At 41.8% G+C, this 16,512-nt stretch overlaps 1 protein-coding gene across 2 annotated transcripts; it reads left to right on the top strand.

The window, feature by feature from the left end:
* The first annotated feature begins 3,599 nt into the window (after nt 1-3,599).
* Nucleotides 3,600-15,275, top strand: LOC147135505 (kinesin-like protein KIF2A). Of its 2 annotated transcripts, XM_086054124.1 has the most exons (21): nt 3,600-3,779; nt 4,938-5,032; nt 5,096-5,215; nt 5,312-5,366; nt 5,995-6,129; nt 7,019-7,119; nt 7,223-7,318; nt 8,711-8,765; nt 8,838-9,000; nt 9,645-9,735; nt 9,804-9,867; nt 10,536-10,627; nt 11,403-11,545; nt 12,383-12,587; nt 12,687-12,797; nt 12,940-13,007; nt 13,111-13,188; nt 13,892-14,036; nt 14,369-14,470; nt 14,634-14,769; nt 14,843-15,275. In XM_086054124.1, the coding sequence occupies exons 1-21, from the start codon at nt 3,719-3,721 to the stop codon at nt 14,926-14,928; spliced, it is 2,202 nt and encodes a 733-aa protein (XP_085910250.1). In that variant the 5' UTR covers nt 3,600-3,718; the 3' UTR covers nt 14,929-15,275. The 2 variants fall into 2 exon arrangements, with proteins under 2 accessions (XP_085910250.1, XP_085910251.1); XM_086054125.1 differs by lacking the exon at nt 13,111-13,188.
* Nucleotides 15,276-16,512: the final 1,237 nt, after the last annotated feature.

Raw genomic sequence — 16,512 nt, 5'->3', positions numbered from 1 at the left:
ATGTCCCTAGAATCCCTTGTGGCTTTTTCACTGTTTCTGCAACATTGACGATGAACTAGATCCTATTGTATCAAATGAATGACCATCCCTAATATAAAATAAGCAGTCATGATCTGTCACATTCTAATCAAATAATCTTATCCGGGGGTCATCAGAAGGTGAACAAAGGACAGAATCCAATTATTTGAAGAGATTTCATTTTCCGCAGTGGAGCCCGAGGAAATGAAATCAGTATCCATGCTGGACTAATGCTTTGTGGCAACGATGCGGGGGTCCTTAGTCCTGCTCACTGGAGCTGCAACATTCAACTGCCCGACCACCACCCCTCCGGATAGGGCCATATTAACTCCTTTCCATCCTTCGTGTGATGAGCTGCTGCTTTCTTTGTTTTCATGCTCAGTTGGCCTTCGTTGTTTGCTCAAATTATGTCACGCCAAGAGAGCCTTTTTTTTAAATCTTTTATTTTGTTAAACATTCGTCAATCGCGGCCTTGAATCATTTCAGTATGCTCCCTAGCATCATAGTCCCTATTCACCAGGTCTTAGTTTTAATCAAGTCTCTTGGCATACTGTCCAAAGCCCCATTGAAGTCACTATTCAACTGGTCAAGGTTCTTACTTTGGTGGCTGAAGTCATGCAGTCCTACTACTACAAGAATCTAATCTTATCTCACTATTAAGTCCTAAGCAAATCTCTAGCTCTGTACAAGCCCTTATAAACATGATCTAGGTCTTAATCAAGTTCCAAACTACATGGTCCATGTCTGGAAAAAAAAATGGTGCAAGTCATGATAGTCCCAAGTAGGCTATCTAGGCTTATGTCAGTAAATATAAATCATAAGCAAATCACAAATGGTCCCATCTATGGTCCATAATATCTCATGAAAAGGTTCAGAGAATCTGGAGAAAATACTGCATGTAAGCGGGAAGGCCAAAAACCAACATTGACAGCCTTTGATCCCTCAGACAGCACTGCCTCAAAAATCAACATCATTGTGTAAAGGATATCACGACATGGGCTCAGAAACCCTTCAGAAACCCACTGTCAGTAAATATAGTTTGGCGCTACAGTCGACAGTGCAACTTCAATTCTACTGTGCAACGCAAAAGCCATTTATCAACTACACCCAGAAACACAAGGTGGGCCTGAGCTCGTCTAAGATGGACTGATGCAAAGTGGAAAAGTGTTCTGTGGTCTGACGAGTTCACATTGTTTTTGGAAATTGTGGACCTGGACGAAAAGAACCATCTGAACCATCTGAACCAGCCAGCATCTGTGATGTTATGGGCCTGGGTCAGTGCCAGTGGCATGGGTAACCATTAATGCTGAAAGGTACATACAGGGTTTGGAGGAACGTGTGCTGCCATCCAAGGAACAGCTTTTTCATGGATACCTCTGCTTAGCAAGACAGTGCCAAACCACATTCTGCACGTGTTACAACAGCATGGCTTCGTAGTAAAGGAGTGCGGGTACTAGACTGGCATGCCTGGAGTCCAGTCCTGTTTCCCATTGAAAATGTGTGGTGCATTATGAAGTGTAGAATATGACAATGGAGAACCCGGCCTGTTGAACAGCTGAAGCTGTACACCAAGTAAGAATGGGAAATTCCCATTGAATTCCCAAGTCTCCTGTCCCAAGTTTCAGATGACCCTGACCCAATCCTGTCCAAGCTCCAAGTCAATCACGGTCTGAGTCAACTGGTCCACATCCCAAGTCTCTGGTCATGTCATGTGAAAAAAATCCCAGGTGATTCCCACTCCCCTGATTGAGTTGTCAAGTCCCCCCTAGGTCAAGTTTCAGGTAGTATTGTCCAGGTTCCAAGCCAACTAGACAAGCCGAGTCCAAAATGTGACCCCCTTTGAGCTCCTTGTTTACTCGCACGTTTGCTTTCTGGGTGATGATGTCATCGTGTGCCGCTTCCAGGCAGATGAGTCAGAAATACAAACACAAGAACAGTCTTCCTCTTTTTTTGCCTTTTAGTATGTTAAAGCCTTCGTCAAAAATCGAATTTTCAAATTTTACACTCAGTGTTCCACGATGACAATGTGAACATTTTAGTAAGTTTATGAATAATAAAAAACGCAGAAATCACAAAGCTGTTTTTTACTCATGTATACGTACACAAAAACTACATGAGTTGTGTGTGCTCAGAAAAAAAAAAGACATTTATTTTCTTTAAACTGTCGTCTGCTGTCATCGTGTGTTCATGGAGAGTAAGTTCAAGTTTCCCACAATTTAAAAGAGTTGTTGGGCTTTATTAAAAGGTCGTGGCATGCTTTTGTCAAAACAAACCAAGAACCAAGAATTATAAACATAGTAAGGTGAAATTGGCTCGTTTTAGAGATGGGTCTGTCTCATACAAGTGACCCAGCCCTCATCCTGCCCACATGCTGCTCGGTCAATATAGTTAACAATAAAGTAAATGTGGAGGCTAACATTATTTCACTTAAAGCATATAGCATAGTATAGCATTATGGCTAATGATGCAGCAATTCATCACCAAGCCACCCAATTACACTTGTGAAATAATGTAGCATTGTGGTGCATGGCGCTCCTGAGACCCAACAAGTATTGCTTTAGCGCGATCTTGTGGCATCTTGGTGCCATTGAACTATACTGAAGTACATTTTGGAGCTTCAGCCAGACGGTATTACCTTGCCATCATCTTGTTGTGAATAAATTATGTTGAGGTGAGCAGAGGAGCTTCATTGTGACAATAGTATTGTTTCGTCGTCATCTTGTGGCATTGATGGCCAAGTTTGACTGGCCTATTCGGGATCACAGTTTTAGAACCACTGTACTGTATTAAACACTGTGGAAATAATTTTAGTTTACCCTTTTGAAAACTCAGTTTCTAAATAAAAATAATTTATAGGTATATTGATTCACTGTATTTGTTTCTCAGTGCAATGAACATTATTGATATATGACTAATTTGCACTGTATAACTAGATTTGATATCTTTAATTTTAGCTGTGCAGTTTTTCTTAACTTTGAGATGAACAATTATATTGAATTGTATAATGTACTGCAGATTATTTTGGAGATCCCAATTTATGGCCCAGGACCCTGGGTGCCTGAGGACTAGTTTGAGAACCACCATATTAAGCATATGGATGGATGGAAAACTGATTTTGATTCAGTTTTTTATCTCCAATTTTCCTGACCTTTGAGTAAAAAAAAAAAAAATTAAAAAAAAAAACTCAACTGAATAATATCCATCCATCCATCCATTGCCATGTATTGAAATTTTACTTTGTAGATTCTCGGTTGGATCCCAGTTTGACAACCACCACATTAAACATTTTTATTTCCGAACTTTTAAAATAAAACAGAAATCTCAACTGCATTAAAAAAAAAACCCACATATTTACAGTTGATGCACTCTATTTTCCATCTTTCTCATACGTAGCAGCTCTGAATGTTTTCTTCGTTTAAAATAAAACGTTTTTAATGTATATCATTCTATTCTTGAGGTAGCTGATATGTAATGATTATGGTAAGATATAATACGAGACACTCATTGTTGCACTTGTGCAGTGTCAATGGTGACGCTCCATGGACAACATCCGCGCATGCGCACTGGAGCCCCTCCCTGCTTCTGCCTGGTGACCAGCGGCCAACAACTTGACACGCGCGAGCTCACCAAATTACACTTTATTTAAATTGGGGGGGGGAAAAAGAGGCGGCAGGAAGACGTGCTCGGGGAGAGGGGGGCGATGGCCGCCATCTACGGGAAGATCTTCGTGGGCATCTACGTGGAGATAAAGCGTAGTGACGGTACGTAAGCCGAGCCCGCGAATGACTGCTCAGTGTCCTCGCCGCCGGTCCTGCTGCCTACTGATGGAGCAAACGTTCACCGTGGCTAGCAAGCACTCGCACCACCACCACCACCACCGCCACGGCCGGCGTCATCGTCGTCATTTTACTTCCTGTCCTAACATGTCCGCCGAAGATAGGAAAGCGGGCTTTCTCCATTCTGACACCGGGCGGGTGTCAGCCGACCCTTTAAGAGATGTCACCTTTCCCCGGGAGCGTCCCCCTCCCGAGGTTCTGCCCTCCCGGTCCACCGGTGTCGGAGGAGCGGCATCCTGTGTGCCCAGCATCCACCGGCGACAAGGGAGGGCGAGGTGAGGGAAGAGGGAGGGAGAGGTCTCCATCCCAGAGCTAGGCCACGTCTTCCTCCGAATGGCTGCTTCATATTCCTCTTCCGGTTTTGAGATGTGTCACATTGGGAGGGGTGTCAGTCAAGTTGGCCTGTCATATTGCCACGCCCTGACTAGGGTCCGCAGGTCCAGTATTGAGCCTCCAGCTATGGCCTGTATCAATTAAAAGTCCTCCCCTCATTTCAACACAGTTCTTTGGCAACACCAAGATGGTGCCAAAGCAATGCTTTTTATGTGAGAGCTTTGGGATGAGCACAAAACAGCAAGTTTTTCAGCAAGGAACAGAGAATAGGTTCCCAAAAAATCAGGTAATACTTGTAATAGGTGACTCAGTGAATAGAAGCTTGTGGAGGCTAGGGAACAATGTGCAGTTGAACCTTGACTTCCAACTGACTTTTGCTTTGACTTGCAAGGAAATGTTTGAGATTCAAGCGCTGAATGGTGGCAGTGAACTCAGCTCAACTCATTTCACAACAAGCAGCAGTTTGGCAGATAGTGAACAATTCTTTAAAAAAAGAAAAGAAGGTTTCAAGTGGTTTAATTGTCGCGGCCTGATACAAGGTGGAACACAGTATGGATATATTATATTGCTGTGTATCGTTTATAGCTTCCAAAATGGAACTGATACACTGGCATCAAATATCCATATTTCACACTTAGGTGATTTTTCTTCCATTATCACCATATTGTATCATTGTTATAGTGCCGTGGTACTAGTATCAAAATATGATGATGGTAATGTGTCATGCGTTTTGAAATTCCCCCCACACAGGGCGAATCCACCAGGCAATGGTCACATCATTGCATGAAGACAACGACAGTGTGACGGTGGAGTGGATCGAAAACGGTGACACCAAAGGAAAAGAGGTACACGCATTCCATGGGAGACACTTTCTTCAAAATCATAATCATGATCATCTCTTGTCATAGATCGACCTGGAGAGCGTCTTTGCGCTGAACCCGGATCTTGCCCCTGAGGAGGACGTGCCCCCAAGTCCAGAGACTCCTCTTCCTCCTTCCAACGCGGCCAAGCCCAGCAAAGTGCCCAAGGTCTGTTCTTGACTTCTTTGCCATATATATTATTATATTATATACGGTCCTCGGTTTGTTTTGACTATCTTTCTGACTAGCTTTTTTTTTCCTCAGACCCGACGAGCTACCGCGATTCCGAAACCTGAGAACGCCCCGCGGGAGAATAGAGGTACGCCCGATCCAAAAAAGTTAGCAATAGCATCGGCGGCTAACAGGATGTAGCCAGGTGATGTACTCGATAATGATGATGATGGTAAACTACATTTGGCAGATTAGGCTAAACAGATGCATCTTTGGCATGTTAGAGTTGCTGGCTGTCAGGATAACTACTACTTACCTTTGCACAATTTTGTGTTTATTAACATCACTCGGTTGTCCATACTTCAACCTTTCATCCCGTTTATGTTCTTGTGGCCTATAGCAGAAGAGAGCAACGTATGCCATTTGGTTTGTTTGGATGCTTTTTTGCTACACTTCCAATTTTTCACCCTCAAGAGACATTGTTTACAAACCATCAATATTTTCAGACCACAGAAAGTGAGCTACGGGTATCATGAAAAGCCATTCTTGGTTTGACGCTATTTTAGGCGCATTTCGGCAATTTCTAGGGGTCCTTCAAAGACGGACTCCCCCTAAAGATTTTGACCCATCGCGCCCAAATTTTAACCATGAATTCTTGATTCATGGACAACGCTGAACTGTGAGGAATTAAAGCGTTTGTCGGTTAACTTAAAACTTAAAACCTTGCAATAACTCCAGTCTTATGTCCAGTTGTTGACGACTGTGTGACTCTTCAGCTGCGGCAGTGGGAACCACCCGAGCCCGTCCGAGCCAGCACAGTCAGCCTGTTGAGCCCCCTCCCCCGTCCATCACCACCCAGCCCGCAGCAGCTACAACAGCAGCCAACCAAACGCTGATCCAGCAGCAGAATGGTAACACACACGCACGCACGCACACGCACACACTTTTGGCCCTTGAGTGCAATGATGTCATGAGGCTCACAGCTGAACGAGACCACGTCAAAAGAGCCTTTGAGAGAGATGAGTCCTAACACATACACAACATTTGTATGATAGATTGCAAATTTGCCCATTGTGGAACTAATAAAGTTTATCTTATCTTTTATACACACAAAGTACGCCATCCGCCCCCCAAATACAAGACTTACAGTTTTGTTTGGATTGACCTAAACAAATATTTACAAATACGGGTATTACATTTTAGTTGGCAGCACACTTCACCGACACAAGGCTTAGGTTGTTGTCAAGAAGACATTCACATTAACTCATTATTTTGATTATTAAAAATTAAATTCAACACAAATCCAATATCAAGTATATTTTCACTAAATAACTATTCATTTCATTAATGAATTAAAATGTCATTATCTTAAATGCAATTAATATGTTAAATACCATAATTATTAAAAAAAAAGAATTCCATGAAATAAGTCTAAATTGTCATGACATTTTTTTTTAAATGCCATGAAATAAATGAAAATGTCATTCCATAACTAATAAATCCATAAAGTAATTAACAATGTCATTAAATAACTCAAAATGATTAAAGAGCTCATGAAGTACTGTATATATATACTGTATATATAGGTTCAATATGAATTATTACAATTGAATATGACAAGTTCATCAATTAAAAATCCAATACTTTATGACAAAATCTTTCGTATTCTAAATGGCTTCAGATTTTAATGAATGCTTAAAGTATTCCAGGATGACAATGGCTCAGACAAAATAAATGCCTATTTTTTATTTTTTTTTTTTATTTAAAAGGATGAAGCTGAATAATTTTGTGCTTCTGCAGCGCGAAGGAAGTCCAACTGCGTGAAGGAAGTGGAGAAGCTGCAGGAGAAGCGAGAGAAGCGCCGACTTCAGCAGCAGGAACTCAGAGAAAAACGAGCCCAGGTGCACATGCACGCGCACACACACACACACACACACACCCACACACACCAATACACAAACACATAAGGCTATACTATGTGACACAACACGCGTTTGGTTGCAGGAAGTGGACGTTAACTTGCCAAACTACGAGATCATGTGCATGATCCGAGACTTCCGGGCCAGTCTGGACTACCGGCCCTTGACCTCCAATGACCTGGTAATTTGCATTTACCTTCATCAACTTCAGTATGAGTTAAATTAAATCAATATAAAGACAATGAAATACATCAGAAAATTGTGAATGAATTAAGCTGTTATAATAGAAACAAAGTGTTAGCATCATGTTGAATGCTAACGAATGCATCATTCAAAGGCATTGTTTGATTGGAAATGAGACGACCATGTTTAGTAAGGCGTTTTTTGTTGAAAAAAAATGACCATGTATAGTAAGGCGTTCTTTGGGAAAAAAAACCCACCATGTATAGTAAGGCTTTTTTTTTTTGTGAAAAAAAACTACCATGTATAGTCGGCCGTTTTTTTTAATCAAAAATAAACGACCATGTACAGTAAGGCGTTTTTTTGTAGAAAAAAACATGTATAGTAAGGTGTTTTTTGTGAAAAAAAAATGACCATGTATAGAAAGGCTTTTTTGGGGGAAAAAAAACGATTATGTATAGTGAGGCGTTTTTGTCAGAAAAAAAAACGACCATGTATTGTGAGGCGTTTTTTTTTAAAAAAAACAAAAAACAAAAAAACAACCATGTATAGTAAGAGGTGTTTTAAAAAAATCGAAGGCGTTTTTTAGTAAGGCGTTTTTGTGAGAAAAAAAACGACCATGTATAGTATGGCGTTTTTTTAGTAAGCCGTTTTTGTGAAAAAAAAACAACAAAAAAAACGACCATGTATATAGTAAGGTGTTTTTCGGCAAAAAAAAAAAAAGACTTTGAGATGTCGACAATTTGTAATCATAATTCATTATATCAAGCAATATTAAATGTGAAAATATGAGACGAACAAGAAGCTCAGCTGAAAGCTGTCTCAGGTTGGAATCGAACCCTGGTCATCACATTTACAAAACAATGATTACAACCACTTTGGTCATGGAAATTAGAACATACAAATTGCTGAGCTGTTCACGCCTGACTAAGGATGTTATCTTAAAACTAATCCAGCCAGTTGTCTTACCTTCAGACTCAAAAGGTAGTAAAGCCAAATGGCTGGGCTTTAGACTTTCTAAGTGTTAAATACATCTAAATTCGATTAAATGATATACTGTATTGAATAAATATGTACTGGTAATTACATTTTTTTTAAGTGCATGAAATTAATAACAGTATAATCCTGTAACAAATTAAGTTAATGTCAATAAATCAATACAAATGTTGTTATATAATATAAAATATCATGAAAGCAGCAACTATATTGACCATGAAAAAAAGTGAAATAAGTTTAAAAAGTCTTTATTAAGGTATTTTCCATTATACAAAACTGATTGATGAATCCATTCATTATTTCACTAATTATTCCATTTAATTTATCATATATTTATTTCATTTTTAGACAAACAAATATTTGCACGATTGATAGAGAGCATTTTTTTCCACTGCAGATTGAGGAACATCGGATATGCGTGTGTGTGCGTGCGCGGCCTCTCAATAAAAAAGGTACGTGGCACGTCGTGTAACTTCTCGAGCGGTGCGACAACGCAGACGTGTTCCGCGTGTCTGCCCGTCTAGAACTGTCTGTCAAGGATCTGGACGTGATCACCATTCCCAGCAAAGACGTGGTGATGGTCCACGAGCCCAAGCAGAAGGTGGACTTGACGCGCTACCTGGAAAACCAGACCTTCCGCTTTGATTACGCCTTTGACGAGAACTCCACCAATGAGATGGTCTACAGGTGCGCCGCACCATCCATACAACATTTCACCATGATGTCACATGTACTGTACTTCCAGACGGCAAACCCACACACACACACACACACACACACACACACTACTAAATACTACTACTACTACTAAATAGCATGCAAATAGTTTGTTAAGTTTGTCAAATGTAAAATTGTTACACTGGTGATTATTTGCCAATACATAATTTTTCCATCAAAAAGCATGTTTTCATTGTTGTCTGTGATATTTTAGAGAAGAAAAAGATGAGATGTCACTAAAGCAAAAATTATTAGCATAAAAGTCACTGTTGTGTATGTAATATATCTTTTCACAAAAAGCTTGTTTCCTGCATTTTTTTTTTTGGGTCCGAAATAGGTGATAAAATAGTTACTAAAAATTTAATAAAATGGACACAAACATTTTTTGTGACGAAAGAAAGTCTAATCTTTCATTCAATAGTTTCTATGTTTACAAAGTCGTAAAACACAATATTCTGTGAGCCTTGAAATAAAGTTAATGCCATTTCCAGTTGAGCTTTATTGTCAAACTAAACTTATAACAAACAGAATTACACATAATTTATTCAAAACAACCACATAGCTTCGCCTTAAGTTGAGCAAACTCTGTTATTATTGTTGCTAAATGTTCACAGGTTCACCGCTCAGCCGCTGGTTGAGACCATATTTGAGCGGGGAATGGCCACTTGCTTCGCATACGGCCAAACAGGAAGTGGAAAAACACACGTGAGTGCTTTTATTTTGACAGCGAGGACGACTGCCACGCCTTTCTTTGAATTCGTTTCTCCTTCTAGACCATGGGAGGGGACTTCTCAGGGAAGAACCAGGACTGCTCCAAGGGCATCTACGCACTGTCTGGTAAACTCATCCTTTTGCCAGCACTTCCATGTCCTCACCTCTAACTTTTCTTCTTCTTCATCCAACACTTCTTCCTAGAACTTTTCCATCTTCCAACTCTTCTTCAGCTAGCTCTTCTACCCTTAAACCCTTTTTCTAGCTCCTCTTAACACTAACTCCTCTAACACTTCTTCTTTTACAACTCTTCCCGTAACGTGTCGTCGTCTATGTAGCCAAATAAATCCTTAATTTGTGATCGTCATTAGTAGCTTTTGAAAGTAGCAATTATTGTTTGTTAAATTTTGCACAAGTATGTTCAAATCGTTTTCAGATCATTTAAATTTTCTTACATCTATTTAGTTTGGGCAAGCTATATATGATTTTTTACAATGTGAATACATCTAAATGACACATTTCAAGACGTTGGTATTTTAAGCTAAAGCTAACACAGAACCTTGATAGTAATAAATGCCACAGTTGCCACGACGATTGAGTTCAGTGGATCAGGAAAAAAAAAAAAGAGCACCAAGCAACACCTCCTTTGGGAACAAATTTGTTATGCGCTGCCCTGCTTATAACTCGTCTTATGCTTTGTTTAACTACACTAACTCTTCTAACACTTTTTAACTCCAGTGTTTAGCTCTCCTTCCAACTCTTCTAATTTTTTTTTTTTTTTTACTTGTGTGCAGCCAGAGACGTCTTTCTCATGCTTAAGAAGCCAATCTACAAGAAGTTGGACCTCCAAGTCTTTGCCACATTTTTTGAGATCTACAGCGGGAAGGCAAGTAGCCTTGACAAAGATGGAGGTTTTTGTCCGCACAAGTAGAGCATTTTAGTTGCAAGGTGACAAGTGGCCGCCATCTTTGTAAAATTTTCTAGAAACCATTGGATTGAACATTTCAAATGCCACTAATATCTCCCGTAATAAATAAATTCCCTCCCCGAAAACAATCGCCTGTTGAAGTACATGACCAATTCGACTGCCTACACTGATCTTCTCACCAATAATCTTCCATTTGTGCTCGCCAACTTGAGTCTTTAGGACAAGTGTCGCCGTTTCAATCATTTCGGTCATTTTGACACGTTGATGCCTCCGAAATTTGACCCGCAAGAGCAATTGGTGGATATTTTTTAACCGAAACCTCTCAGCCAATCGGAGAAGGGGTTTTCCCGAGCAGAAGACGTTGAGAAATAGTGAAGTTGCACCGTTTTACGCTAACGTGAAGTATTTTTTTGGGGCCAGATTTTCTACCGGCATTATCACATGAAAACATACCCCAGAGAAGAGGCCTTTTTTTTTTTTACAACACAAAGAATTGAATTTCTCTAGGAAATACGATTTTCAAAAATCCTTACTGTGTTGTGCTCTGCTTGAAGTGGCCATTCCAACCACACTCAGCTTTTTTGACACTCTGCCATTTTGGGAAAATGATGTCACTTTGCAAAGTTTCGCTTGATACATAGAAAGCCTCTCGCAGGAAGCCGGCGCCGCCTCCTGCTTCCTTTCGGACATGACGAACGAGATCCTGCGTTTTGCTTCTCGCCCCCGAAAAAAGGTATTTGACCTGCTGAACCGCAAAGCCAAGCTGCGTGTGCTGGAGGACGGCAAGCAGCAGGTGCAGGTGGTGGGGCTGCAGGAGCGGGAGGTGAAAGGCACGGAAGATGTCCTCAAGCTCATCGAAGTGGGAAACAGCTGCAGGTGCGAGACCTTTCACTCAAGTCCGGGAAAAATTCCCCTTTGTGAATGCTCTGCGGGTTACCAACAACCTAAAGCGGGGTACATTTTTAACAACCCATTTGTAAAAAGCGAGAGACCCTAAACAACCCCCCATTTATCGCAGAGGATACGTTCCAGAGACTTGTGAAGTCGGTGAAAAGTGGCAAGGGAGAGACCATAAAAAAAAAAAAAATGTATCTAGTTATAAATAAACCCCAGCCACATGTTAAACTTATTAAAACACTTTTTTTTTTAAATGGCCTATTCTCACTCTCTCAAGTAATGCCTCCAAATAAGAAAAGTGTGTTTATTTGTCACTCTCAGTTGAAGTTTACCGTAAAACTAACAAACCAAATCATGTAATTCTGTCCAACAAAAGTTCACTAGCTAATGCTAATGTATATTGTGAAACAGGCTAAAGGAAATTAGCATAGGCAAGGTAAGTACCTTCAAATAGCTGTTAGTTTAACACACGTGGAGCAGCAACGTTACTCACAGGCATATAATTATTTTCTAATTCTCTCTGCTCTGTGGAAATGATGACGAATGCTGGAGGTCATTTGGGAGACTCTTGTTCTTGCTCTTAAGAAGGTTATTATTGTTGACGAAAATCAACAAAAAAAAAAAAAATCTAAAATTGGAAAAAACGTTGATGGCCAAATAAAATGAAAAACGAGAGTGCTTTTTAAAAAACAAAATTCATTTTAATTTTAGTACATTTCAATACAATTTTGAAATAACTAAACAGTCAACTGGGTTAGTCTGTATATCCATTACCCTCAACCAGAATAAGCGGTCGAGTTAATGCGTCTCCCTCAGGACATCTGGCCAAACCTCGGCCAACGCCCACTCCTCGCGCAGCCACGCCGTCTTCCAGATCATCCTGCGGCGCCGGGGCAAGATGCACGGCAAGTTCTCCCTCATCGACCTGGCGGGCAACGAGCGGGGCGCGGACACATCCAGCGCCGACCGCCAGACGCGCCTGGAAGGAGCCGAGATCAACAAGAGCCTGCTGGCCCTTAAGGTAAAAAGTCTCTGAAAACTCTCCCGAAACGTAAGGTGCCGAAGCCTCGGCGACGATGTCACTGATGATGTCGCTGATGATGTCGCTGTCACCGGGCAGGAGTGTATCCGAGCTCTGGGTCGGAACAAACCGCACACTCCCTTCCGGGCCAGCAAGTTGACTCAGGTACTGAGGGATTCCTTCATCGGGGAGAACTCTCGGACCTGCATGGTGAGATCCACCCGGGCGGTTTTTCCATATCATTGATATCGAGCGACTGTTTCGTACTAAAGTAGTGTTTCCCTTTTCCAAACTGCGTCGTTTAACGGGATCCAAATGATGGTGACTTGACGGCCATCTTTCTCCTCCGCAGATTGCCACCATCTCTCCCGGAATGGCGTCCTGTGAAAACACCTTGAACACGCTTCGGTACGCCAACCGGTGAGTAGCCTCGGCCATGTTGGGACGTACCAAACCGTGCCAGCGAGCCCAAATGTGGGATTAAAGTTTTCATGTCTGGCACGTGTGTCCACTGTGCTTCCAGAGTGAAGGAATTTGGGATCAGTCCCTCAGATATTCCCTTTTCGCAGACCGCTCGCTCCGACCTTTCTCCGACTTACGAGTATGACGTCACTTCCTGTCGCCTTTTTGCTCACACTTCCTGTTTGCACTACGTGTTGCTTCTCGCCTCATCTCGCCACTACTTCCTTTCCGTGTCAAGGTTACACTTCCTGTCCTGTGCATTTGTACTTCCTGTCCCGTGCCGCCTCATGCCACTTCCTGTCCTGCCGCGTCACACTGCCATTTCCTGCCCTGACTCGCTGCTACTGCTCGTCTCATCTCGCTGCTTCCTGTCCTGTTCTTTCACACTGTTACTTCCCGTCCTGTGCATTTGCACTTCCTGACCCGTGCCGCCTCATGCCACTTCCTGTCCTGCCGCATCACACTGCCATTTCCTGCCCTGACTCGCTGCTACTGCTCGTCTCATCTCGCTGCTTCCTGTCCTGTTCTTCACACTGTTACTTCCTGTCCTGTGCCTTCCCGCTTCCTGTGCCGCCTCATGCCACTTCCTGTCCTGCCGCCTTACACTGCAATTTCCCGCCCTGTCTCGCTGCTACTACTTGTGCTGCATCGTGTCCTGTCTCACTTCCGCTTCCTGTCCTGCCCCATCACACGGCTTCATCCTGTCCTGAGAGATCACGCTGATCCCATCACTTGCACTACTACTAGTTCTTTTCTCATCAGGTTTCTTCGCGTCATGTCCGATCACATTCCATACCCTTTCCTGTCTATTAAATATCCATCCACCCATGTGGTGCGTTCAGGGTGAAGGAGCTGTCGGTGGAGCCAGCGACCGTCACGGACCCTCTCGCCGGTGGACACGTCAACCAGCTCGATGTCCTGGAGGCCCAATGGGGCGTGGGCAGCTCCCCTCAAAGAGACGACCTCAAGCTGCTCTGCGAACAGAATGTGAGTCTAACGTAGCACAAGGTTGCGGGGGGGGTTTTGCCACACGGGCCTTCCCTTTGAAGTGGAAGTCAACAAAAACATATTTTTTCCAAGATTATGTTCTATGCAGGCCCACTAATCTAAACATGGCATTCTGATTAATATTGCGTTTATGAGAAATCAACCCGTTTTTTAGCCATCTCAGAGGGCGGCCATTTTGTCACTTCTGTTTTGCTGCTTAACTCATATTACAACTACAATATTAATCCGAATGGGGTGTTTCAACTAGTGGGCTTGCTGGGAACATATTCTGGAAAAAAATATGTTTGGGGTTTGCTGGTGTTCATCTGCAGGAGGAGGAGGTCTCCCCACAGCTCTTTACCTTCCATGAGGCGGTGTCGCAGCTGGTGGAAATGGAGGAGCAGGTTCTTGAGGACCACAGGGCGGTTTTCCAGGTAAGCACTCAGATAATAATCCTCGCCTATATCAAAAAACAACTATTGCTGCAGCTCACTGAGCAGTTGTGACCGTCTTTTTGCCACCGGTAACATTGATGTTAGCTTTATATGATGTGGAAAATGTACTTTTAGTTTCAAACACAATGTGTTGCAATTCCAGGAGTCCATCCGCTGCCTGGAGGATGAGAAGGTGCTGCTGGAGATGACGGAGGAGGTGGACTACGATGTGGAGTCGTACGCCACGCAACTGGAGCAAATCCTGGAGCAGAAGATCGACATCCTCACCGAGTTGAGAGGTCAAAATCCAGTCCGAGAGGCATGTCTTCACGTTGGCGAGCTCTGAGGCTCTTCTTCGTCTTGTTCTTACAGATAAGGTCAAGTCCTTCCGCTGTGCGCTGCAGGAGGAGGAACAAGCTAGCCAACAAATCACCCCCAAGAGGCCTCGTGCACTTTAGACACACGCACACACATTGAAATATCCAAAAGGGAGGCAGCGGCTCATCTTCCGTGTGTGTTGTCTCTGCTGTACACACTTCATTGTTGTCAACATCATCATCATCATCGTCATCAGTCCGACCCTTCTTCATATTGCAGTCATCTACTGGTTGGTACATACATTTTTTTAAAAATTTATTTATTATTATTTTCAAGCCAAGGAGGCTTTGAACATAGGCGATTATGTGACGTTTGAGGATTTTCCACCGCATATACGAGTACATGACCGGTTTGGGTTGCTTATACTGCCAGGAAATAGGAACTGTCGGATTTAATGCAATAAAGGCCTCAATTATCACTAAAAATGACACACGATTCGGGTGGGGGGGGGGGGGGTTTGGTGGGGGGGATCCTGAATAAAGGCCTTTTACGGCCATGTTACGCACTTCCTGTAGTCATATTTAGTGAAAGAGACGCATTAAATTAGATTAAAGTGATCTTAAAAATTCTTAAATTTGCCTTTCTTGAATTAATAGCCGAGTCAGTACTCTGTGCGGTTGAAAAGGGGTCTTTGTGGGTTATCACTACATGTGTATAAAGGTTTTATAGTGTATTTTATAAGAAGTGTGTGCGGGAGGGACATGTTGAGTTGACGTTAAAAAAAAAAAAAAAAAAAAAAAAGAGCAAGATGAAAAGCCACTGTGTTTACATTGATACTGTCCTTCATTGACACATTGATGAGCTACGAGCTTGCACTGCATTAAACGGCCTGTTGGGGTCGCTGTAATCAAACTTTCACACTCAGTGAATTTCATTTCCTGTAGTAACAATAATGATAATGATAACAATAAAAAGCTACTTCCTGTGGTTGAACTTAGTGGTTTTATTATTATGTATTTATTAGGTGCCTCCTGTCTGCTTACTGTCAAATTTTCAAGTCAAATAGTTCTTCAGGATCTTCAGGTGGGTATACATATTGATTATTGATCATATTTGGGTGACTTTAGCCCTTATTCATAAATTTGTTTTTTTAACACACAGTGGCAGGCGCTACATTTGGTACTTCAGATCAAATACAGTACATTATACTGACCAGTGACACTGATTACCAATGTTTTAAATATATTAACAATGATGTTATGCTTCTGACCATTCAATGAGAGAATGGAAAAGAACTGTGGTCATCATGGGCTGCAGGACGAATTTGAAATGTGATTGGTTAAAAGAATAACATGCCCCATTGATGATATACAGTAGTTCTAGTTACATTGACCAGCGCTACTGATTCCGAAAGCCGTGGGCAGATTTCATTGATATGGCAACACATTGAGGTTGAGATCTGATTGAAAATCTAACATCGACTTTCCTACACTCGAAGCAGTGCAGCCAAGAGAAACACATGAAGAGAATAGAATAGAATAGACTGTTGGGAACAAATTAATACAATTTCATGGAACATGCACATGTGGCTGTTGGATATTGCTTCTGATTAGGGTTGGAAAATTAAAGAATTTAATTTGCTTACAATCATAATAATTATATATAACAAAATTCTTTTTTTTAAAAAATGCAAATGACTTGTTTTATTATTTTGAAAAAACTAT

This window comes from Filicampus tigris, chromosome 15 (genome assembly GCF_054856515.1).
Source record: "Filicampus tigris isolate MCC_2025a chromosome 15, RoL_Ftig_1.0, whole genome shotgun sequence".
Taxonomy (NCBI): domain Eukaryota; kingdom Metazoa; phylum Chordata; class Actinopteri; order Syngnathiformes; family Syngnathidae; genus Filicampus; species Filicampus tigris.
This window is presented reverse-complemented; position numbering and strand designations above follow the sequence as displayed.